Raw genomic sequence first — 25,074 nt, 5'->3', positions numbered from 1 at the left:
AAGATGTTAAGTTTTGAGACGAGAGACGAGTTCACATAGTGAGATTCACGCGTTGAAATCTCGTGGCTGACGTTATGTATGAATAGGTCATGCCGAAATTTTTAGTGAATACTTTGATGTATCATCAAATAATCATTATAATTTCTTAAGTGAAATTAGGATTTGAGGTCAAAAGAGAGATGAACATTAGAGATACTAATGTTTCATAAAAGAGATTAGATTATTAATCGAGTTTTCTTTAATAACTTCTCACTGATTCTTCATAACGATGAAGGTCCTTTTGGGAAGTAACGACTTGAGGGAGAGAGTGACGTTACTCATTGATACAGAGACACAACGAGGTGGGCTTTCTTAAACACGTATATAGAGATCCCCTGCATACAGGCCTCTTATACGAAATGAAATGAATGACATGATATAATTGTTAAGTTTTGATTTTATGAAAATGATCAAATGATGAAAGGTTCTTTATGAAATGAAATGAAATGAAATGAAGGAAATTATTATATGAAGGATGTTATATTGAAGTTATTGCATTGCCAAAATTTTGATGTTTTGGTATGTTATCTATCTGCTTGAGATGAAGAATTCGGTCCTATGCTAGTGTAGATACTAGTAAGGATTTGTGTACACTGAGGTGGTCGTGAGTCATCGAGCGGGTTGGCCGATCACAGTGCTGCAGAGGGAGGCCTCCCTCTCAGTACTTGATGTTATAACAGATATGATACTTACCTGATGAGAAAAGTCTGCGCAGACAACTTTGAGGAAATGAAAATGAGTTTAGCTAATACAAGGCCTTTCTACAAATTCCTTGTATTATGCATATGAAATGGCAATGACAATATTTACAGCTTTATAAGCATGAGATGAGATGAGATGTTTGGCATGTGTTCACTGAGTGCTTTTGTACTCAGCCCTGCATATGTTTTTCAAAAATGTGCAGGTTGAGCTGATGTGGTGATGGTGCTGCAATGAGCGGAGTCTCCAGGGTTGTTAATAAATAGTTAACCTGTCTAGAATATGTCTTCATACATATGTCTAGCTACTTTCCGCTGCAAGATGTTGTTGATGTTATAGTATGTTATGTCATACTTTGAGTCTTAAAAGAATGGTTTCATATGATGTATAACTCGATTAATGATATTTATCAAGTTTTTATGTTGTCTTTCATAGACTGTTTAAATGAGTATTAATGAGAAATTATGACGAGTTTTCTTAAGTTGAGTAAGTTTTACGATTCCAAATGACGCCCCTTTCTTCCCCTTATTCTTTAACCCCATCCCTAGTCGTAGATCACTCGGCTTAACTATCCTTAGTTAGGGCGGGCTGCGACAAGTATGCTTGTTACAGAAGTCTTTGTATGGACTTAAGCAAAGTCCAAGACAATGGAACAAGAGGTTTGATGAGTTTATGTTGAGCATAAATTTCAGGAGGTCTTCTTATGATAGGTGTGTATATCTTAAGGAAGCAAAGGATGGTAGTTTTGTATATCTACTTTTATATGTTGATGATATGCTAGTGGCTAGCAAATCAATGAAGGAAGTGAATGCAGTTAAGAAAGCTTTAAATTCAGAGTTTGATATGAAGGATTTGGGGGAAGCAAGGAGGATCTTAGGAATGGATATTAAGAGGAATAGAGAGAAGTCAGAGCTTATTCTCATTCAGTCTGATTACATTAGTAAAGTTCTTAAGAAATTCAGGATGCATGAAGCTAAAGCAATTGGTGTCCCTCTTCCACAACATATCAAATTGGATGAAAAGCAAAGGCCACAAACTGACAGAGAGAAGGTGGAGATGGAAAAAGTTCCTTATTCTAATCTAGTTGGGAGCATTATGTATACTATGGTCTGTACTAGACCTGATTTAGCTCACTCAATCAGTGTGACCAGTAGGTACATGTCTAATCCAGGAAAAGCTCACTGGGAGGCTCTAAAGTATATTCTGAGATACTTGAAGGGAACTCTGGATGTTGGAATTCTGTATAAACAACAGAATGATAAAGATGGAGAGGCCTTGCAAGGATTTGTTGATTCAGATTATGCTGGGAGCATTGATACCAGGAAGTCTCAAACTGGATATATCTTCACTTTGTTCAACTCTGCTGTCAGTTGGAAATCGATGCTTCAGTCTGTAGTTGCTCTCTCCACAACTGAGGCAGAGTATATTGCTGTCACCGAGGCAGTTAAAGAAGGATTGTGGCTTAAAGGTATGGTGCAAGAGATGGGAATTGTTCAAGGGCCTGTTACTATATTCTGTGATAATCAAAGTGCAATATATCTTGTTAAACATCAGGTTTTTCATGAACGTTCTAAGCATATTGAAGTGAAGATGCATTTTGTCAGAGATATAGTTGAGAAAGGTGATGTTAAAATAGTAAAAATAGGCACTGAGGATAATGCTGCAGATATGCTTACTAAAGCATTACCTAAGAACAAGTTTGAGTATTGCTGTGAGCTGGTTAGGCTTAACTCTCATGATGAGAGTAAGCTGTCAAAGTGATGTAGCAGGTTGAAGGTGAAGATTGCTGTAGAACTGCACTGATGATTCAAGGTGGAGAATTGTAGATTGTGAATTCATAATTGCAGTTAGTTAAGTAAGGACTTGGATGCAATTAACAACAGTTGGAGGGCTTATGTGAAAGAACCGGAAGTTAGTTTGTTTTAACAAACTAACAGAATTCGTTTTTTGAGCAGAGCATCTTGCAGCTGGTTTTGTGAGCTCGTTACTTGACCATTTTATGAGTTTAAATACTTGATGTAATCCTCCTAGATCAGGTTAGAAGTTAGAAGAATTCTCTGAGAAGAAGAGTGAAAAGAGAGTGAGAAAAGCAGTCTTGTTTCAGGCTTGAGAAGCTATCATCTCTAGCTCTTTGTTGTGTAATTCTTTGTAACCTCTGATCTTGATTAGTGAAAGTTCTTGGGTGATCTTCCGTGGATGTAGGTTTAACAACCGAACCACGTAAAAATCTGGTGTCTTCTTTTCGTTGCTTTCTTGTTTAATTCTCTTCACAACCTTGAGTGTTAAAAGTTGAGAGTTGAGAGTTTGTTGCTGCGTTTTCTGCATTGCTGTGTTGAGTTGAGTTGCTGTATTTGTAGCAACATCAATTACTAACAGTAAATATGGCCTGAACTTTAAAAAATACAAAAAAATAGCCTGAACTTTGAATTCATTTGTAAAACTGACCCGAACTTTAAAAATACAGAAAAATGGCATGAACTTTGTAGTCATTTGTAAAAATGGCCTGAACTTTAAAGTCATTTGTAAAAATGACATGAACTTTTAAAAATACGAAAAATGACATGAACTTTGAAGTCATTCGTAAAAATAGCCAAACTTTAAAGTCATTTGTAAAAATAACACGAATTTTCAAAAAAATACAAAAATAATTTGAATTTTGAAAATTTGTAAAAATGGTCTGAACTTTAAAAAAATACCAAAAATAATTTGAATTATGAAGATTTGTAAAAATTACCTGAATTTTAAAAAATCTAAAATGGCTCGATCTTTCATAATACAAAATCTAAAATGACCTAAAAGGTATGTGAAAATTCTGTCTGTGCGTAATATGAATTTTATGTACTCGAAGTTTAAAAAATTCGTGTTGTCAATAATATTTTACGAGAAAAAAATTATTTGACGAGATTAAAATTCTTATGATAAGAGAATTAATTATCGTACTTTATTATAAATATTCCAAGCGAATTTATAATTTTCATATAATTTTCACGTCAATGTCGGACTTTCCACGTTGTCATAATTCGATTCCGAAAGTGTAAGCTCATTCCCTTTTTAAACATTTGATAAAAATTGAGTCATTTTTTGTATTAATAAAGTTCGTGCCATTTTTACAAATGACTTCAAAGTTCATGCCATTTTTTTGTATTTTTTAAAGTTAATGTCATTTTTACAAATGACTCCAAAGTTCAGGCCATTTTTACAAGTGATTTCAAAGTTCAGGCTATTTTTTTGTATTTTTCAAAGTTCAGGCCATTTTTACAAATAATTTTAAAGTTTAGGCTATTTTTTTTATATTTTTTAAAGTTCGGGCCATATTTACAAATGACTCCAAAGTTCGGGCCATAAACTACAATTAACCCATTTTCTTATGCCACCAAATAACATAGTTAAATAAAATGTGTTAATCACATACGTCATCATGTGACGCCATTCAAACTGAAAAAAGCTAAGCCAGAGTTATGTTTATCCACTTTTCATCTTAATTGCTTAGCATTTTGCATTGATTTATTAAATTTTGTGTTATGTTTGTGACAAACAGTTTGTCCACTTTCTATCTCTTTGTTAATTTTTCAAAGACGAGTTTAAGTCAAATACTTATTTTAAAGGAATAACACACACAGACAATGACACGTGAATCCAAGATTTATCATTAGAGCGATTGAATTTGTTTCATTATATTGTCTGAAAGTAATTGAATGCTAAAATATTAATGCTACAGTAATCACCCCTGTAAACAAATTAAGTTGAAGTCAGCCTTGGCAGGCCAACTACTCTACTATGTCATTTAATTGTCTATTTTTCTTTTCCTAGTGGAAGGATGGTTGATGCTACCTCGGTAAAAGTGTTATATAATTATTACAAATATAATTTGTACTTATCTATTTGTTTAATTGATACCTTGGGTCAAATTTTTTGAAACTGACGTGCATGGCCCAAAGCTGGTTTGGCATAATTTTTTTTAAAAAAAATTATATCACGAATTCACACTAGCCATATGAGATCTGATCATGAGATTGAGTTTTGTATAATTGACCCGACATCGAACCATCTGACTTAACTTTTGGAACTTGATTTTCTTATTAAATTTGGGTTTTTTTTTTTTTTTTTTTGCTAAATTAGCTTCCGACAGTACACTTATACACATCATTCTCAGTTGGCTGCAAACTTTAACTTGAACGCTAAACTGAACAACAGATATAAGTACAGATCATATTTGTTGTACTCCCTCCGTCCCACGAATCTTGAGTCAATTTTCTTGTTCGGTCGTCACATGAATCTTGAGTCATTTTTATATATAGTAAGAATTAGAGAAAAAATAAGAGATTCTAATTAAACTTATCTTAATTAATTGTGTAATTTCTTACTCCCTCCGTCCACGAATTAAAGCCTCGTTTGAGGATGGGCACAGAGACTAAGAAAGCAGAAAAATGTGTTGTGGATGAAATATAATGGTAGTTGACTAAAGTGATAAAGTAGTTGACTAAAGTGTTAAAGGTGTTGTGTGGTGGGTCAATTAATAGTGGCAAAGGATAGTAAATATAGGAAAAGAAGAAGAGTAAAAATGTACATAAAGCATAATAGGGCTTTAATTGGTGGACAAAAATTTAAGTGCAAGTAGGGCTTTAATTCGTGGACGGAGGGAGTACTTTATTACATACGTACACACTTACCTAATCATTTTTCTACTTTATTACATACACACGTAAAATATTAATCTTCAATTTCTTAATTCTAGTGCCGAAAAGAAGTGACTCAAGATTCGTGGGATGGAGGGAGTATATAATTGTAAATTCTGGCTCCAAAATCAATGTAGCGTCAAAATTCGAGCTATGTGTTAACTGTTAAGAATAACCCTTAAATATATCACTGGCCAATTCAATTCCTAAAACAAGAATATATATTTAAAAATTAGCAAGTTGTTGCCACTGCCTTGACTTTCACAATTTAAATGAATGCATACTGCATACTTTTGAAGAAACCAAAGCGATTGGTACAATCTCAGATCTATCAATATGGCAGCTGAAGCAGCAATCTCAACTCTGGTCGAACTACTGGGCAATCAGCTCATCGAGAAGGTTAAATTCCTGCGAGGCGTCGAGGGTAAGGTGGAGTTGCTGAGAGAAGAGCTGAAGAGGATGCAATCCTTTCTCAAAGACGCCAACAAAAAGCAATTTGAAGACGAGAGCGTGCGCAATTGGATCTCGGAGATTAGAGAGTTGGCTCAAGATGCCCAAGATACGATCGAGATCTTCCTTCTCAACGTTGAGAATGCCAAGAATTGGGGGCTCTTCAAAAGATGTACAAGCTCCCCGAAGCGTATGTACCACCTCTACAAAATTGGAGATGAGATTGAGTCCATCCGAGCTAGGCTTGATGCCATTGACAAAAGCCGCGAGAGATACGGGATCAAGGATCTCGGAGAGGCGGCCGAGTCGGCATCGAGATTGGAAGTTGAATTGCGGCGGCGGTTGTGTCCTTGGCAAAAGGACGAACATCTGGTGGGCGTTGAAGATGATGTGAAAAAGCTGCTGCAACAATCGATTCTGTGTGAGGAGAAGAAAGGGCTTTCCATTACGGTGTTAGAGGGCATGGGCGGGATCGGGAAATCCACACTTGCCCGGGAAATATACAACCACCCCGACGTCGTTGCTGGTCCATTCGAACGCCGTGGTTGGGTTGTGGTGTCGAGTGAATTTACACCACAAGAGACGATCAAGCAGCTTATCTTGGAGCTGCCGGGCTCTGACAAACAAAAGGTGCGTGAATTGGAGGAGTCAACCAAGGACAAGCTATATCTCCTACAAAAGCTTAAAGAAATGCTTCATATGCAATTGGAGGGCAAATCATATTTCATAGTTCTGGATGATGTTTGGGAGAAGCAACATTTGGAATCTCTCATCACTGCTTTCCCAAATCAACAAGGTAACCATTCACTTTTTCCTATTCTAATTAATTTGTTTTTCATTCTATGCCATCCAAGTGTAATATATATGAAAAATTCTATTTATGTGAAAATTAATTATTTATTAGGTTTTATATTTAATTTTTTTTTCAATAATTTTCGATTTTACCCACATAAATTACTATTCATTATTGGGTTAAGTACCAAATTGCCCCTTATCGATGGCGTCCCTATGGCTTTTAGCCCCCTAAAGTCAGGGGAGAGCTACCCACTACCTCAACGTGGCTTTTTGGCACCAATTTCCCCCTTATCGATAGGGGTCCCCCTCGCGTTTAGCCCCCTAAAGTCAGGGAGGAGAGCTGCCCCCGTCGAAAGGCGAGGGGGGAAATTGGTGCCAAAAAGCCACGTTGAGGTAGTGGGCAGCTCTCCCCCCTGACTTTAGGGGGCTAAACGCGATAGGGACGCCATCAATAGGGGGCAATCTGATACTTAACCCTTCATTATTTTCTAAATTTAATTTCAGATTTACAATTCATAGTTTTTAATTTTTTATTTAATTTCAGACAATTCATTATCCCCAATTTGGTGATATCGAATATTCGAATTGATCAATTTTGCGATTCCTAATTCCACTGAGCTACCACCCATTCGGATCGATCAAATTAATGGAGTTTGAATTGATCAAATTGGTGACACAATTTTAAACTATCAAATTCAATTAGCTAATTGGAATTCGATTTTTATTAAATTGGGGTATCAATTTTGAAATCCCACTTCGATCGAGCTACCCCTATTTGAAACCATCAAATTGGGGATTCAAAATTGAAATTCTCAATTTCATTGAGTTACCACTCATTCAAATTGATCAAATTGAAGCTTCAATTGATCAAATTGGTGATTTAATTTGAAACAATCAAATTTGATCAATACAAGCTCCAATTTGATCAAATTGGTGACTCAATTTTGAAATCCCCAATCTAATTAGGTAATTGGAGTTTGATTTCATCATATTGAGGAATCTATTTCGAAATTCCCAATTCGACTGAGCTATCGTGTGTTTAAGTTGATCACATTGGAGCTTGAATTGATCAAATTGGTAATTCAATTCACTAATTGGAGTTTGATTTGATCAAATTGGGATTCAATTTAACAAATTGGAGTTTGCTTTGATCAAATTTATATACTACTCCCTCCGTCCACGAAATGAGTACCCATTTGTGGACGGCACGAGTTTTAAGAAATGTATGGAGTGTAGTGTGAATAGTTTAAGGGTCCCACTTTTTGAGTGTATTAATTAAAGAGATGTGTGGGGTACACTTGCCAAAAAGGGAAATGGGTACTCATTTCGTGGACGGACGAAAAAGGAAATATGGGTACTCATTTCGTGGACGGAGGGAGTATATTTTTTTTCTTTATCTTTTTTTTTCTTTCTAAAATTGTAAAAATAGGCTAATTATAAAATATTTGATATGCATATAAAATTAAGATCACGAAAAGAGCTTTAGAGCATCCGCATTGGGGGTTCCTTGATAGCCTACTTGATAGCCTATTTGATAGTGGTTGTGTTATTGAGTAGGTAGTGCTGCATTGGGGTTCCTTGATAGCCTACTTGATTTTTTTAGTTTTTAAAGAGGAGAGAGAAATTTTTAAAGAGAAGAAGAAAATTAAAAAAAAAAGAAAAAAAAAAAAGAAAATCACTCGAGGATACCCGATAACTCGGGTACTCCTCGAGGACCTCCCCCCCGCATTGCACTCCTCGAAGCCACTCCTCTCCTCGAACTCACTCGAGTACTCACTCGAGCACCCGCGATGCGGGTGCTCTTAGTTTGATATATTTTATATATTTGATTTAATTATAAAAATTATATTTGTTTAAATATTACAACTTTAAAAATTATATTTGTTTAAATATTACAACTATAATTTTTTTTGGGGTTAAGTACCAAATACCCCCCTAACGTTGGGGCCCCTATCGCGTATAGGACCCTATAGTCAGGGTAAGCGCTGTTTACTACCTCAACGTGGCTAAACCTAAGTAAATTCCCCCCCCCCCCCCCCGCGTTTTAACAGTGCTTACCACCGTTAGTTTTTTAATTTTTTTTTAAATCTAATTAGAGTGAGCCCCTCTTCCCTCCCTCGTCGACACCGACCGCCCCGCCTGCTCCCTTCTCATCTCCTCCGCCGCCTACTCCTCCCTCTCTGCGGCCTCTCTTCCGCCTCCTCCGGCTCAGCCAACGTCTCCCTCTGCCAGTGGCTCTACGACACCTAGATTCACGTCGGCGACGACGTCGTTTCCCTCCGCCAACGTCTCCCTCCGTCTTCCACGTCACCAAGATTCACGTCGGCGACGACGTCGTTTCCCCGCCTTGTGAATCTTCTGCGAGAATCTCCCTCTCTCTCCTCAAACTGCCCTACCTCCGAAGAGATTCCTTCCACAATCTCGACCCTAATCGGAGAGATTCCTTCCACAATCTCGAACCTCGCATCTCTGAAAACGTTGTGCCTGTCGCAGAACAATCTCAGCGGCCAAATCCCTAAGCAAATTGGGGATCTCGTTAACCTGCAGCAGCTCGTTCTCAGCCACAACAACTTCACCGATCCGATTCCTCGAGAAATCGGAGCCATGGAGAAGCTCACGATCCTCGATCTCAGCTTGAATTCCTTGTAGGAAACGCTGCCGAGCTCGATCGGAGGACGCTGCCGAGCTTGAATTCCTTGCAGGAAACGCTGCCGAGCTTGAATCTCAGCGGCCAAATCCCTAAGCAAAGAGGGGCTCACTCTAATTAGATTTTAAAAAAAAATTAAAAAACTAACGGTGTCAAGCACCGTTAAAACGCGGGGGGGATTTGCTTAGGTTTAGCCACGTTGAGGTAGTAAACAGCGCTTACCCTGACTATAGGGTCCTATACGCGATAGGGGCCCCAACGTTGGGGGGATTTGGTACTTAACCCTTTTTTTTCGAATAAGTACATTTTTTATTTTTTCTTTTAACTTATTTTATTTTCCTAATTTTTTTGCTTTTTCTTTATATCAAATTTTTTATTATTATAATTTTTTTTCTATAGCTAGCACAAGTATATTCAGTTAACATTATATTTTTAATTGTATTTATATTTTTTTTATATCATAATTAAGTTAATATATATTTTATGTATAAAAATATATAAATATTTTTCGTGTATTAAACGGGTGCAAATGCTATTATCAATTATATCCCCCATTTTTTAATTTTAACCTTACATCAGTTGAATCCTCTACATGATATGGTATTCAACTACACGTGAAGTGAATAGTACATAGTTATATTTTGAGTGGATTTTTAAAATAGCCACTTTCATATTGTAAAATTAAAAATTGTCCACTAAGATAAAAATATTAAAAAATGGCAACTGTTACCAAAATACTCTTCCACATTAAAAATTAAAAAAATGTCCACTTCACATCACTCCTTTAAAAAATCCCGCAATTCACAACCAGTGTGAATTCACAACCAGAATTTTTTGGTTGTGAATTCACAACTAGTCGAATTCACAACCAAAATTTAATTCACAACCAGTCGAATTCACAACCAAAATTTAATTCACAACTAGAATTTTTTGGTTGTGAATTCACAACCAAACGAATTCACAACCAAAATTTAATTCACAACCAGATTTATGTTGGTTGTGAATTCACAATCAGTCGAATTCACAACCTGAATTTAATTCACAACTAGAATTTATTTTGGTTGTGAATTCAAGTAGTTGTTAAATTTGAGTTTTTAAAGTTTGAATTCACAATTAAAACTGTAATTTATTTTGATTGTGAATTTATAGATTTGGTTGTAAATTCAAGAATATTAAGTTGTGAATTCATCGAGCTAGTTGTGAATTCAAAAACATTAAGTTGTGAATTCATCGACCTGGTTGTGAATTCTTAAATCTAGTTGTGAATTGATAAATGTGGTCGTGAATTCAAGAACATTAAATTGTGAATTCATAAATTTGGTTGTGAATTTAAGAACATTAAAAAAATTGTTGTACAACACCAAAATACAACAACTCAATCTACCATCAAAATGCATCAATTCCTCTAAATCAACAATCAAAATACAACAAAATATTATCCGAATCAATTCAATCTACAATCAAAATACAACAATTCCTTCGAATCAACAATCTCAGCATTCAATCTCCAAATCAACAATCTCAACAGATCTTAGAACGAAAATCATTCACAAACGTCTCAAATCAAAAGTTTTTTTCAAGGAATTAAGACAAAAATCCCCAAAATTATTCAGATATGTAACTAGGGTTTTACTTGCCTGGGAAAACGCGCCGCTGCCGCTATGCATCGAGAATCTCCTCATCAACTCCCAATCAAACCCTGCCCAATTCGATGCCTTCAACCTCGAGAAATCCCTAATCCTGCCGCTCAGCGGCCGCGATTCACCGTCGGCGATTGCCACCACGCCCTACGGCTCGCTCCATGTCGCCCACAGCAGCAAATCGAAGCTCGAGTTCCTGCTCTCGGATGCACTGCTCAACCACTCCAAATCGAAGCTCAAACGCCAGCTGTGGGGGAGATTGGAACAGATCCAATCACGCTACGCATCCCTCAAGTCCAACGTTGTTTCATTATCAACGTCCAAATTGAAACAGCCAAAGGCAAAGCCGGAAAATCGCTGAGATCCAGAACGAACGCCTCGTTCAATCTTCACAAAAACAGATGTGAGATACGCACTGGAGATCCAGAACGTAGGGCCTGCGATTGGAGGCGGAGGTGGAAACACAAATGACGAAGCGCGCAAGCGGCGGCTGCTCCTTGGAAACTCGAGCCTCGATGTTCTGGCGGCGGCGGACGAAGCGAGAGCGGCGGCGCTTCTCCGAAGGAGAGAAAGAAGGAGGGAGGGAGAGAAGTGCGAAGCGGCTGCTGCTCCTTGGAAACTCGAGCCTTGATGTTCTGGCGGCGGTGGACGAAGCGAAAGCGGCGGTGATCGGAGCGGCGGTGCTTCGCCGGAGGAGAGAAGGAATGAGGGAGGGAGAGAGAGAGCGAGAGAAGTCAGAGAGCATAGAGAGAGAGAACGCATTAGAGGTTGACTGGCCATTTTTTAATATTCTAAAGAAAAGGGTATTTTTGTCTTTTCACTAAAAAACTAGCCAGATTTTAATATTTTTATTTTATAGGCTAAAATTTAATTTTACAATATGAAAATGGATACTTTTATATAATTGCTCTTATATTTTTTGCAAATAGTTCGCAATATTTTCCATAGAACTTGACCCTATGAATATTGAGCATGTCAGTATAATTTTTTTCTTACATATAGTGTAACACCCCAATTTTCATAAACTTTACTTTTTAAAAAAAATTAGAGAGCAAAAGATAGTAAAATAATAATTTCTTGATTTATAAAGAAAATCTTAAACTAATTTCAAAGTCAACTTGTCAAAACTAAAGTAGTATCATAAAAAAATAAAAATAAATAAATAAATAAAATAAAACTTAACAATTTCAACTAAAATGTTCAATGTAAAATCCTTATCCCTAGTCATTCTCCACTTCCATGGCCACTTCGACGCTGAAACTGCAAAACTGAAAAGATAAGGGGTGAGCATATTGAAAATATACTCAGTGAGGAACATAACAAAATATTCATATACGTCACATACGTAATCAAATCACATTATCATACTTGCAAACATATATACGCCAAGAGACCGGAGCCCTTTGACAAACATAATCATAGTTTGAGTCGATGGCTTAAGTCCCATGACCAAACACATACATAAATCAATGGCTTAGGTCCCATGATCAACTTATCAACATAGATCAATGGCTTAGGTCCCATGATCGCACATAAAATCATAGATCAATGGCTTAGGTCCCATGATCGCACATAGCATCATAGATCAATGGCTTAGGTCCTATGATCGCACATAGCAACATAGATCAATGGCTTAGGTTCCACAATTGCACATATCATCATAGATCAATGGCTTAGGTCCCATGATCGCACATAGCATCATAGATCAATGGCTTAGGTCCCATAATCACACATAACATCATAGATCAATGGCTTAGGTCCCATGATCGCACATAGCATCATAGATCAATGGCTTAGGTCCCATGATCACACATAACATCATAGATCAATGGCTTAGGTCTCATGATCACACATACCAACATAGTCATAAGATGCACGTAAACAAGTAATCAAACGCGATAATAAAAACATATATAACTATATGAATAAGTGTAAAATCCCTCACCTTAATGTCGTAGACAATAAAGTCTACAAATTCCGGAATGAAAAACTTAAATGCACCGCACCTAATCACATAAAATTCAAATAATAGCGTATAAGGGCCTAAACAATGAACTAAAAATAATAATTTAAATCTTAGAAACTTATTCTCGTAAGGTCATTAATATTATTAGTCTAAATGAGTCAAAAAATAAACCCTGTCTAATATTAATCCAATATTAACCTAAGTTCAAATTAATAATCCAAGCTTAAGTATTAATGAAATTCTATCTCAAATCTATGTAATTGTATGTATATATATATGATTATAGGAAAAGATAAAAGTTCTGCAGACATACTAATCTTATGAAAACTTTAAGAATTAAACGAGTTTTGTAATTGGAGAAATTATTATACAAATTATTATAGAACTAAATCTGCTGAAATAGAAATTTTATTAAAATGAAAAAAGAAAGACAAAGGTCAAAACAAACACCCGCGAGAAACCACAGGTAAACGAAAAACAAACAAACCAAAACTAAGAGAAAATATTTAGAGATTCATCCTCATCCAAAGAGTCTTCGTCATCCAACATATCTCCCCATCTTTTAGAAACCACCGCCGACATAGATCTAGCAGCGTCGGTAGAAGAATGAATCACAAAATTTTGCATAATCGCACCTCCATCCTGAGCATGTTGCACTTTATTCAAGAACTCCACCGGCGACGAAGTGACAAAACCTGCGCCCTGCAAAACGGCACCATCAGCACGACTCTTACTCATATCCATAGCATTCTTGATTATACGCCGTAGTTGGTGCTTTATAGAGGAATCGGAAACCCTCCCCTTCTTGGTAGTACCCTTTGGACGCCCACGGCCGCGAGGTATGGAAGAATCCTCCACCATCGCCTTTCCTAGCGTCACCACCAAAGCCAGATCCATCACAGAGTCAGAATGATCAACCGCCGGAAGAGGCATCTCATCCGAGGACTCATGCTGATTCGGACCAGGAGTAGACGCCGATTTGTTGTGACCATTGAAGGGGCTCTGCTGTTGTGACCCCGGAGAAGTATTCACTCTTGGATTCGGGCTCGAACTGAACTGCTCAAAGCACTGCCCAGTCCTTAGATTAGGTTCCGCTCTGACCTCCAAGATTAAGCTGCTCTGACTTTCCCCATAACTCTGCTCAGTCCCCCGGCGCTGCTCAGGTATCCTGTCCTGCTCAGTCAAACGGTCTTGCTTCGAAATCGGGCTCTGCACCGACATCTGTCTCTGCTCTGACAACCGGCTCCTCTGCTCCTGCGTCGTGTGATGTTCAGACGACAGGCTCTGCACTTGCGTTCCGCTCTGCTCAGAGTTTCGACTTTGTTCAGGAGTCCGGCGTTGCACTGGCAGCATGCACTGCTCGGGCAGTCTAGAAGGCTCAGCGCTGGCCTCATAAGACATCGTGTTCTGGTCTATACTTCGGTCCGAGCTGCTAGCGTTTAAGTCCGAGATCAAAATGCACTGACCATCTCCTAGGTGTTCGCCAAATAACTCTAACTTTTGAGAAGAATCCGGCCTGTGATCCTTGATAATGCTCATTTCATTCGGTCCCTTTCCCTGATCAATCGCAGTGGCATCTTCAAGGATCTCAAAGTGATTAGATGTTGCAATTCCTGAAGTAACCGCTCTCGAATCGTGATCAGCCTCAACCTCAGACGTCTTAGGGACCTCCGCATTCAACACCTTCTTATCATTAGTCTCCCTAGATCTTGGCCGCCAGACCGAGCGACTCCTAGCTCGCTGGCGTCTCAACCTGTTCCAGCGTCCCCTACCACGCCGGCCAAAGGCCTGACCCGAAGTTTGGGTCGGAGAAGATGGTTCCATCGTACTGGCCTCAGCCTCCGGGGAAAGTTTCCAGCAGCTATCTGTAGAATGTCCGATAGTAGAACAAAGACAACAGAAGAGAGGCAGATCTTCATATCTAAATTCAATTTCGAACGTGTCCTCGTCACATTTCACATCAAGGAACGAAGGGCTATCAATAGCAACATTAATTTCGACCAGCACTCTAGCAAAGTTACCTACAGACCCTCTAGCAGACAACCCATCAATAAGAAGAGGGGTACCGACATGTCGAGCAATGCCAGTTAAGACCTCCGGGTGCCAGATCTCATGGGGCAAATTGAAAATACGAACCCAAACCTGAGCCATGGAGGACTCCAGCTTGTGCGGATTGAAATTCGGGGTCCAGACTTGTAGAAAAAGTATCCCGGCACGCAGACGCCAAGCATTCCTAGCAAAGGCAACTGCAAAGTCTTCTTGTGATGAGAATTTGAACGTGAAAAAACCCTTACCGAGGGGTATCACCTCCCAGTTAGAAGAAGGCTTCCAGATTGTCGAGAGCTCCACATAAAGGTCGGTAGCAAATCTCGGTGACTGCCCCTTTCTGAGAAGGATCCGGCCGTGGATGGCATGCTGAAAGGACTTGATTTGACGTTGTCGGAAAGCTGAGAAAATAGTGAGACAGGGCCGGTCCTCCACCATAGTCGGCCTCAAGACCGCGAAGTCGTGTGCCGGAACATCGGGAGGCCGCCCAGTAGCAGTCCTAAGGGATTCGGCAAAAGTCTTCCCTTTAGGTAGCGATCCCCGCGTATGTTGTTGCTCTTCCGGTCGCGTAGTGGTATGTGTAATCTTAACCGCAGGAGTAAAGGTGGAGATCGTCTCGGAGTTGCTCCCTAACCTCGTCCACGAGGGGAACTCCAGCCGGGGAATATCAGAAACTAGAGTTCCAGTGATAGGAGCAGTCGTAACCCTAGAAGTAGGAGGGATCGTTGAAATCCCCTCAGAGATTCCCGCTAATCCCGTCAGTGAAGAGAACTCCAGCCGGGGAATATCAGAAACCAGAACTCCATTGGAATCATTACCCCGAACCGAAGTGGAACCAACTAGCAAGGAATCCGTGGGGGCAAAACCCTGGGGTGGCCTCTCAGAGTCAACAGCCGCCGCCGCCCTAACAGAAACCCTAGTATTAATATCCGCCGCTGAAGACGAATCAGGCTGAGATTGCGCGGCAACTTTCGCCAAAAAGAAACTCCAGTCGAACACCAACTCCGACTGTTCGGCAGAAACACCATGCAGCACATTCGGCGAAACCTTAGCAGTATTCGTCGTGGTTGAAGTAAGAGAACTATCCAACGTTATCAACTGAGAAACCCTAGGTATTGATTGAAAGTTCGTAACGTCTTGAACTTCCGGGAATAAGGAACCATCCCGAACAGCAGCCGCGTCGACGGAGTGAGGAGGAACCCCCGTCAAAGGAGCGCACGAACTGTCAGATTCGAAATCATGGGCGGAAAACACTATCCCGTTAGAGACAACACGTAAGGGGAGGACCCTATCCGCCATGGGTCTTCCCAACTGAGGGAACTCGAAGATGGTAAGAGCAGACATCCCGCCGGCCGGAGAAAACCAGAGCCGGCCGGCCTAACGGAGAGAAAGAAATGCCGCCTAGAAGGCGGCAACAGGAAACCCTACCGATTTTTTTTTTCTAAAGTCGTTTGATGTCTAGCTTTCTTATTATAGAACTAAGGGGTCGTTTGATAGCTAAGTAGAACCCTTGCTGTATAGTTATCAAGAGTGAAATCGCTGATTGGTAGCATTTTTTCGGCACAGTGGAGGCCCGTTCTACAAGGCGCGGCCCGCCCTTATTCACTATTCCATCTCTTTAATGAAACCCATGGGGGGCATCGGTTCCATTTCCTTGAATGCTACAATGATCCATTTTATTTTTCCCAATGTCCATTTTGCCCCTGAAATTATTTCAAAACTTGTATTTTTGAAATTAATGTGGGGTTTAAAGGGTAATTTCATCCAATTAGCCGACTTTTCGTACATAGCTGTCAACAAGTAACTTTTGTTATACAAAGTTTATAAATTGCTAACAAACACCAGAGTCAATATACTAAATTGACCTTTTCTAGGAAACGAATCCCATATTTTGCATATATTGACACATCCCAAATACACTATCAAACGGCCCCTAAATCAGTTAATCTAAACTCGCAACTACTGTTATTAAATAAGTTTACAAGAAAGGATAAATAACCATTCTTAGTTAAAAAGAGTAGCCGCCACTTTTTGTTGTGATTTGGAAAAATAATGAAACAAAATAAAAGGACTAATGTTAACAAGTAAATTAATATTACGTCAAATATTTAATACAACTTTGAAACCATAAAAAAAAAATCGAAAGAAAGAAAAGGGTAATCTATCATCATTACCAATTAGAACATAAAACTTCACTCTATTACTCTTCTTGTTCTATTCGTAAGTGAAAAATAAAATACTACAGTTTATTGAGAAGAATTTAAAGACTTATCAAATTAAAAAAAAAAAAAAAAACTCTGACTTCACTTGAGGAAAAATGTTTAGAGCTACGTATGTGTGAGTTGGTAGGGTAAATAATTGTGTCTCTATTTATACTACTTTTCAAAGAGCTTGATAAGTATAAAAATTGTACCATATGTATATCTCCTAATGAAATTAAGAATAAAGATGTTAAAAGAGTTCTAGTTCTAATAGGTTTCGAAATAATAATAATAATAATAATAATAATAATAATAATAATAATAATAATAATAATAATAAAAGACAACAAACTAGATATAAAAAAAAAAAATTAATCTTACATATCTATATGTATCATAAAATTATCTAAAAATAATAAGCTATACCAGAAAATACTAATAATCAAACTTATATAATAAATCTAAATATTTGGGTGTTACAACCTATCCCACTTAAAAATAATTTCATCCTCGAAATTTCTAGTCATGCTTCATTTGTGTCATCTAAGCAATTTCACAATTCTAACTATGTCTAATGGATCTAGTAGGACTACAACATAAAAGCATCATAAAAAATATCAAGTAAAACATCATAACGGCCAAATATGTACCTGAACAATTAGAACACAAACCTTGGAGTCGATGCAGCGCATGAGTTTCGAATGACTAGGCTTGTTTAATCTTTCAAAAGAAAATCTTAAAAAAAAAAAAAAACGAGTCTACAGGAAAGTAGACCCGCTCTGATACCACTGTGTAACACCCCAATTTTCATAAACTTTACTTTTTAAAAAAATTAGAGAACAAAAGATAGTAAAATAATAATTTCTTGATTTATAAAGAAAATTTTAAACTAATTTCAAAGTCAACTTGCCAAAACTAAAGTAGTATCATAAAAAAAAAAAAAAAAACTTAACAAGTTCAACTAAAATGTTCAATGTAAAATCCTTATCCCTAGACATTTTCCACTTCCATGGCCACTTCGATTCTGAAACTGCAAAACTGAAAAGATAAGGGGTGAGCATATTGAAATAATACTCAGTGAGGAACATAAGAAAATATTCATATACGTCACATACGTAATCAAATCACATTATCATACTTGCAAACATATATACGCCAAGAGACCGGAGCCCCTTGACAAACATAATCATAGTTTGAGTCGATGGCTTAAGTCCCATGACCAAACACATACATAAATCAATGACTTAGGTCCCATGATCAACTTATCAAGACAGATCAATGGCTTAGGTCCCATGATCGCACATAACATCATAGATCAATGGCTTAGGTCCCATGATCGCACATAGCATCATAGATCAATGGCTTAGGTCCCATGATCGTACATAACAACATAGATCAATGACTTAGGTCCCATGATCGCACATAGCATTATAGATCAATGGCTTAGGTCCCATGTCCCATGATCATACATAACATCATAGATCAATTGCTTAGGTCCCATGATCGCACATAGCATCATAGATCAATGGCTTTGGTCCCATGATCACACATAACATCATAGATCAATGACTTAGGTCCCATGATCACACATAACAACATAATCATAAGATGCACGTAAACAAGTAATCAAACGAGGTAATAAAAATATATATAACTATATGAATAAGTGTAAAATCCCTCACCTTAATGTCGTAGACAATAAAGTCTACAAATTCCGGAATGGAAAACTTAAATGCACCGCACCTAATCACATAAAATTCAAATAATAGTGTATAAGGGCCTAAACAATGAACTAAAAATAATAATTTAAATCTTAGAAACTTATTCTCGTAAGGTCATTAATATTATTAGTCTAAATGAGTAAAAAAATAAACCCTGTCTAATATTAATCCAATATTAACCTAAGTTCAAATTAATAATCCAAGCTTAAGTATTAATGAAATTCTATCTCAAATCTATGTAATTGTATGTATATATATGATTATAGGAAAAGATAAAAGTTATGCAGACATACTAATCTTATGAAAACTTTAAGAATTAAACGAGTTTTGTAATTGGAGAAATTATTATACAAATTATTATAGAACTAAATCACTTAATCTAAACTCGCAACTACTGTTATTAAATGAGTTTACAAGAAAGGATAAATAACAATTCTTAGTTAAAAAGAGTAGCCGCCACTTTTTGTTGTGATTTGGAAAAATAATGAAACAAAATAAAAGGACTAATGTTAACAAGTAAATTAATATTACGTCAAATATTTAATACAACTTTGAAACCATAAAAAAAATCAAAAGAAAGAAAAGGGTAATCTGAACTATCATCATTACCAATTAGAACATAAAACTTCACTTTATTACTCTTCTTGTTTTGTTCGTAAGTGAAAAATAAAATACTACAGTTTATTGAAAAGAGTTTAAAGACTTACCAAATTTTTTTTAAAAAAACTCTGACTTCACGTGAGGAAAAATATTTAGAGCTACGTATGTGTGAGTTGGTAGGGTAAATAATTGTGTCTCTATTTATACTACTTTTCAAAGAGCTTGATAAGTATAAAGATTGTATCATATGTATATCTCCTAATAAAATTAAGAATAAAGATGTTAAAAGAGTTCTAGTTCTAATAGGAATCGAAATAATAATAATAATAATAATAATAATAATAATAATAATAATAATAAAAGACAACAAACTAGATATAAAAAAAATTAATCTTACATATCTATATGTATCATAAAATTATCTAAAAATAATAAGCTATAACAGAAAATACTAATAATCAAACTTATATAATAAATCTAAATATTTGGGGTGTTACGTATAGGGTCAGGTTCTATGGAAAAATAAGTTATATAGGAAATTTAGAAACATGAACATTTGCGTAAAAATAATCCATATTTGTCCGAAGTATAGATACTACTGAAAACGAGAAAATGAGCGGTTTGTTTAAAACATCGGCCTTATGGCTGCCCACAATATGCGTCTGAATAGTACTGCCCTATCCAACGTAACCTTTTATATAAGAAAAGTTTAGTTTAGAAATATATTGAATAAGTTATTTTATGGGAGCCTAAATCTACTTTTACAATGATATGACAATGATTGAAAAAAATGTTCACTTTAGTTGACAAATTTGGACTTTCTTTTAGTGTTTCGTAGTTTCACTTGTATATTTTCCAAGATAGATACAAATCATATAATCATACAAAACAAAATAGACTGAGACTGCTGGAACCGTTGAACTGTTGTGTTTCTCTAAATTAATCAATTATTGCTCTCATGGACAGATAAATCAAGTAGATTATTGGTTACCACTCGCAACAAGATTATTACAAAGTATGATCAATATGTGCACAAGATGAGTCTCTTAGAGCCCGAAAAGAGCTGGGAATTGTTGTTGAAGAAAGCATTCATTGGTAACGCAATTGGCAAATGTCCAGAAGAATTCGAGAGTGTGGGCAATCAAATCTTGGAAAAATGTGATGGTCTACCATTAGCTATCAGTGTGGTAGGAGGCTTACTCATGGAAACTAAAACCAAGAGTGGCTGGGAACAAGTTCTTAACCAAATAAACTCTTACTTGGGAAGGTTTGAAAGCGGCGTATCAATAATTTTGGAGTTGAGTTATCAGAATTTGTCTCCCCAATTAAAATCATGCTTCTTGTGCCTAGCCTTTTTCAAAGAAGACTTTACTATCCCAGCAAAAAGCCTAGTAAAGATATGGGATGCACAAGGCTTGATCCAACATGAAGGAAGCAGTACAACTGATGAGATAGCGAGAGGTTATTTAAATGAGTTGATCAATCGAAACATGCTTCAAATTAAAGATCTAAACACGAATGATCAAGTCAAAAGTTGTCGCTTCCATGATCTTGTTCGCGAGGTTTGCTTAAGAAAAGCAAAGGAGGAAATAGGACTGGAGATAGTAAAGGGGATTTCTTCAGAATCATCGTATAAACCTCGCCATCGTGTTGTCTATGAAGAAAATCTTGAGACTTCCTCGTCGAATCAAAATAAGCATGTACGCTCTCTTTTCCTACTTAATTACGATATGCCCACCATTCAATCTCATTACATGAAGAGCTATCAACTCCTTAAGACACTCGAGCTTAACCGCATTGACTTTGAAGGATTGCCCAACTCTTTTCGGTTATTGATTGGATTAAAGTGCTTGAGAATACACGAATATGGCGTTATAAAGCTCCCAAGCTGGTTTGATCATCTTAGAAGCCTCGAGGTTCTTGACATGAAATTTTGCTTGGTATATTTCCCAAGACTAGTTTCGTTGAAAATGGACAAGCTACGTTACTTCAGTGCATGGATTCGCCGTGGACCGACAGAGATAAACATGTGGAAAAATATTGAGTGTTTGAGACTTATAGGGCACAAGGATTGGATGAAGTGCATATCAACTCTAACGAGTAGTTGCCATCTTCGTGAATTAGGCATACGTTTTGATGATTTTTGTGTAGAGCATGAAGAGTTGATCAAAGTGAAAGCGTCGTTGGAGAAGATGCAGAATCTTGTCATACTTCACTTACATGGGCTTCAATATGTTCCTGACATAGCATTAGTTGTGCGGCAGCTCGCCAATCTCACCAAACTTAAACTGGATGGTAAGATGTCCAAATGTCCAACTGCAACTATGTTTCCTCCAAATCTTTCTCACCTCACGTTGAGCCTTTCCGAACTACGTAATGATACGATGGCAGAGCTGGGTAAGCTTCCAAAGCTGCTCTTCCTCAAGTTACAGTATTACGCTTACGAGGGTCAAACGATGCTAGTTTTGTGCGACGGGTTCCCCTGCCTCGAAGGCCTGGTCCTTCGAGTTTTGCATGAACTGAAGAGCGTCGTCATAGAAGAAGGTGGAATGCCGAAGCTCAAACATCTTCGAATCCGTAAATGCCCCATGCTGAGGACTTGGAATCTGCCGCAACGCATCAACATAGTTACTGAATAAACTCAAGCTTACTTTACTTATCTTTTGTTATTCCTGTGTCTTTTGTGTAATAAGAAATGGAGTGTCTTGTTCTTGTTGAAACATTAATTTCACATTATCTAAATTGCATGTGTGAATAGTGAATTTATTGATGATTATGTAAGCAAGTTATATTTATTTTATGTTCATGGATCAGATCGAGCTGACTTTCAAAATATCACTCATTTGTAAATCGACCTATTGATTATGTGTGAGATACATCGATCTCGTATAGGACTTAGGTAAAAAAAAAATCATAACTTTCTAACAAAATATTTTCTTTAACTCTATTTTTGTTTGTGTTGTATTGTTAAAAATTAGACGTAATATTATCTTAAATTATTATTTAAATTATATAATATTATTTTTGTATAATAAAATATTTATATATAAATTTTTTTGAATTTGTTTAATTTGAGGTAATGTAGTTCAAATTATATTAATCTCAACTATATTCCTCAATTAAATGTTAAGTTTCATTTAATAATGTTTTTCGATGTAAGATTAGAGGTTTTCTTTTTTTCTTTTTTAATGTAAATTTGATGGAGGGATGTGTCACTTTTTTTGTCAATTATATATAGACAATATATATTTTTATTAATTTTGTACAAATTGTTTAAATTGACAAATAAGAATTAAGTTAAGACCTCATCTGTCATCTGAGTATCATCTCATCTAAACCCTGTAAGACCATATCATCATCTAAATCCCGAAAGATGACATCTAACGTTTAATTACCAAACTTTTGAGCATCATCTTCTCTAGACCCTGAAATACAAAAAAGAACTTTTATGCTTCAATTTTTTTAACATCACTAGCTGGAGCTTTAAAAATCAAAGCTAACTTGTGGGATTGTATGATTTGGAGCTTGTAAGATCACAACTAACTTCTAAACATCATTTTGTATGGAGCTTGAACTTGACAACATTTTATACATTATGTGTTGACTTCTCATTTTTGGAAGTGGCCTATTGAATTGGGACGGAGGGAGTACAAAATATCTAATTTTATGACCAAATTAAATTGAAGAAATAATTTATTTTATAACACCAATTTATTTTTTAAAAATTAAATTAATTAAATTATATACTCTCTCTGTCCCATTATTGTTGGTCTATTTTTCTTTTTTTGGGATGTCCCATTAATAATGGTCTGTTTCTACTTTTGGTAATAATTTTACACTACAAAAAATGTGGCCTCACACACCTCTACACACTTTTACACTACAAACTCATTCTCCTAAATACACGTGTGCCCAAAAAAAATAGGCCAACAATAATGGGACGACGGGAGTATTTAATTAAATAAATTTAGTCAAATTGAATTGACAAAGCAATTCAAATTTTATTAATATCAATCATTCCGCCAATTAAAGATTATTATCATCTAGAGTAAGAGCTTATTCTTATGCTCCCTCCGTCCCATTGGGCTTGTCTCATTTGATTTCAGCACAGTTATTAAGGAGCGTATTATTAGTATTTTAAGTGTGTAGGTAATAAAGTACTCTATAAAATTGATAAAGTAGGAGATGGAAGATGATAAAGTAGGAGAGAAAATGTAATTAAGAATTCTTATTGTTTAGCTAATTGTTACTATTTATAGAAATGAGACAAGATCAGTGAGACAAACAAAAAAGGAATACAGGACAAGATCAATAGGACGGAGGGAGTATAGGTTTTATTTTGGTGAAATCTCATAAAAAAATCAATAGGAGATGAGGTGATATATATGAACTCTTCACTCGATGAAGATTATTATAAGTTTGATACAGGATTAAAGATATCAAATATGTTTTAACATCATATCCTCAATTCTTCTTTATCTAAATTCTTCATTTATGAATTACTAATTTCATAATTTACCTATTATTATTATTATTATTATTATTATTATTATTATTATTATTATTATTATTATTATTATTATTATTATTATTATTATTATTATTATTATTATTATTATTGTAATGGATGAAACTGGAATAAATAAATTTTTTAAACATGAAAAATATATTTTTCTTCACGATACAGATAAAATGTATGGATATATTTTATTAAAAACAAAAATAAAATTTTAACTATTTTGTTACACGTAAAATAATATTTTGTTTTAAAGTAATCAATTTATAAAATTTGTGCCTTATTATGCAAACATGTGAATCAATGATCGAACCTGTTTATAGTTTACATACATGTGTATGTCTCAATTCAAGCCCAATTTAAAATTAATTTTACTAAAAATTGAGAAGATAAATATTATATATATATATATATATATATATATATATATATATATATATATAAAGTTGCATTCTACAGAAACAAAGCTTATACAAGAACATTAGAAACATCGAACATGGTAGTAAATGTTGTTGAACGTACAAATAATTTGTTGAACTTTTGGGGGCTGAGGGATTCGAACCCTGTTCATGTTCAACACAATTTCGTGTTGAACGTTGAACGAACGAACGCTGACCGTTAGAATAGATAAGATCAACGGCTGAGATTAAAACTCTATACTCTACCTATATTTGCGTTTCTATTAAACTCTCCCCTATATATATATATATATATATATAGGGAAGAGTTCAATGGAGACCACTCCCCCATATAGAGATTGAACACCAAATCAGAGTCATTGATCTCACCAAAATCAATGAATCAGATTCATCCGAATTCTTCAAGTTTAGGAAATCCCGTAAATTCCTCATTTTCCAATTCTGGGAACCAACAAACATTATTATGAACTTATGAACATAAGTATGTTTATTTATATGTTCATTTGTTTTTATACGAACATACCGACGAACATTAGTATGTTCATTTATTTTTTATACGAACACATCGACGAACATTAGTATGTTCGTAAGTTCATAATAATATTCGTTGGTTCCCAGAATTGGAAAATTATGAATTTACGGGATTTCCTAAACTTGAA

At 36.1% G+C, this 25,074-nt stretch overlaps 1 protein-coding gene across 2 annotated transcripts; it reads left to right on the top strand.

Annotated features, from left to right (window-relative positions):
* Positions 1-5,713: 5,713 nt before the first annotated feature.
* On the top strand, positions 5,714-22,280 carry LOC131017484 (putative disease resistance protein At1g50180). Of its 2 annotated transcripts, XM_057946232.1 has the most exons (3): positions 5,719-6,660; positions 20,447-21,180; positions 21,290-21,451. In XM_057946232.1, exons 1-3 carry the CDS (start codon positions 5,751-5,753, stop codon positions 21,314-21,316), a joined length of 1,671 nt encoding a protein of 556 aa, XP_057802215.1. In that variant the 5' UTR covers positions 5,719-5,750; the 3' UTR covers positions 21,317-21,451. The 2 variants fall into 2 exon arrangements, with proteins under 2 accessions (XP_057802214.1, XP_057802215.1); XM_057946231.1 differs by having other exon boundaries at positions 5,714-6,660; positions 20,447-22,280.
* The last annotated feature ends 2,794 nt before the right edge of the window (positions 22,281-25,074 follow it).

This window comes from Salvia miltiorrhiza, chromosome 3 (assembly GCF_028751815.1).
Source record: "Salvia miltiorrhiza cultivar Shanhuang (shh) chromosome 3, IMPLAD_Smil_shh, whole genome shotgun sequence".
Taxonomy (NCBI): domain Eukaryota; kingdom Viridiplantae; phylum Streptophyta; class Magnoliopsida; order Lamiales; family Lamiaceae; genus Salvia; species Salvia miltiorrhiza.
Note: the sequence above shows the minus strand (reverse complement) of the source record. Positions and strands in the feature narration are given on the sequence as shown.

What these genes read in the sequence shown, in the direction of transcription:
- LOC131017484 (XM_057946231.1), top strand. Translation starts at nt 5,751, where the DNA reads ATGGCAGCTGAAGCAGCAATCTCAACTCTGGTCGAACTACTGGGCAAT. An exon ending in TGCTTTCCCAAATCAACAAG is followed by an intron (nt 6,661 to 20,446) that starts GTAACCATTCAC and finishes TCTCATGGACAG; the next exon opens with ATAAATCAAGTAGATTATTG.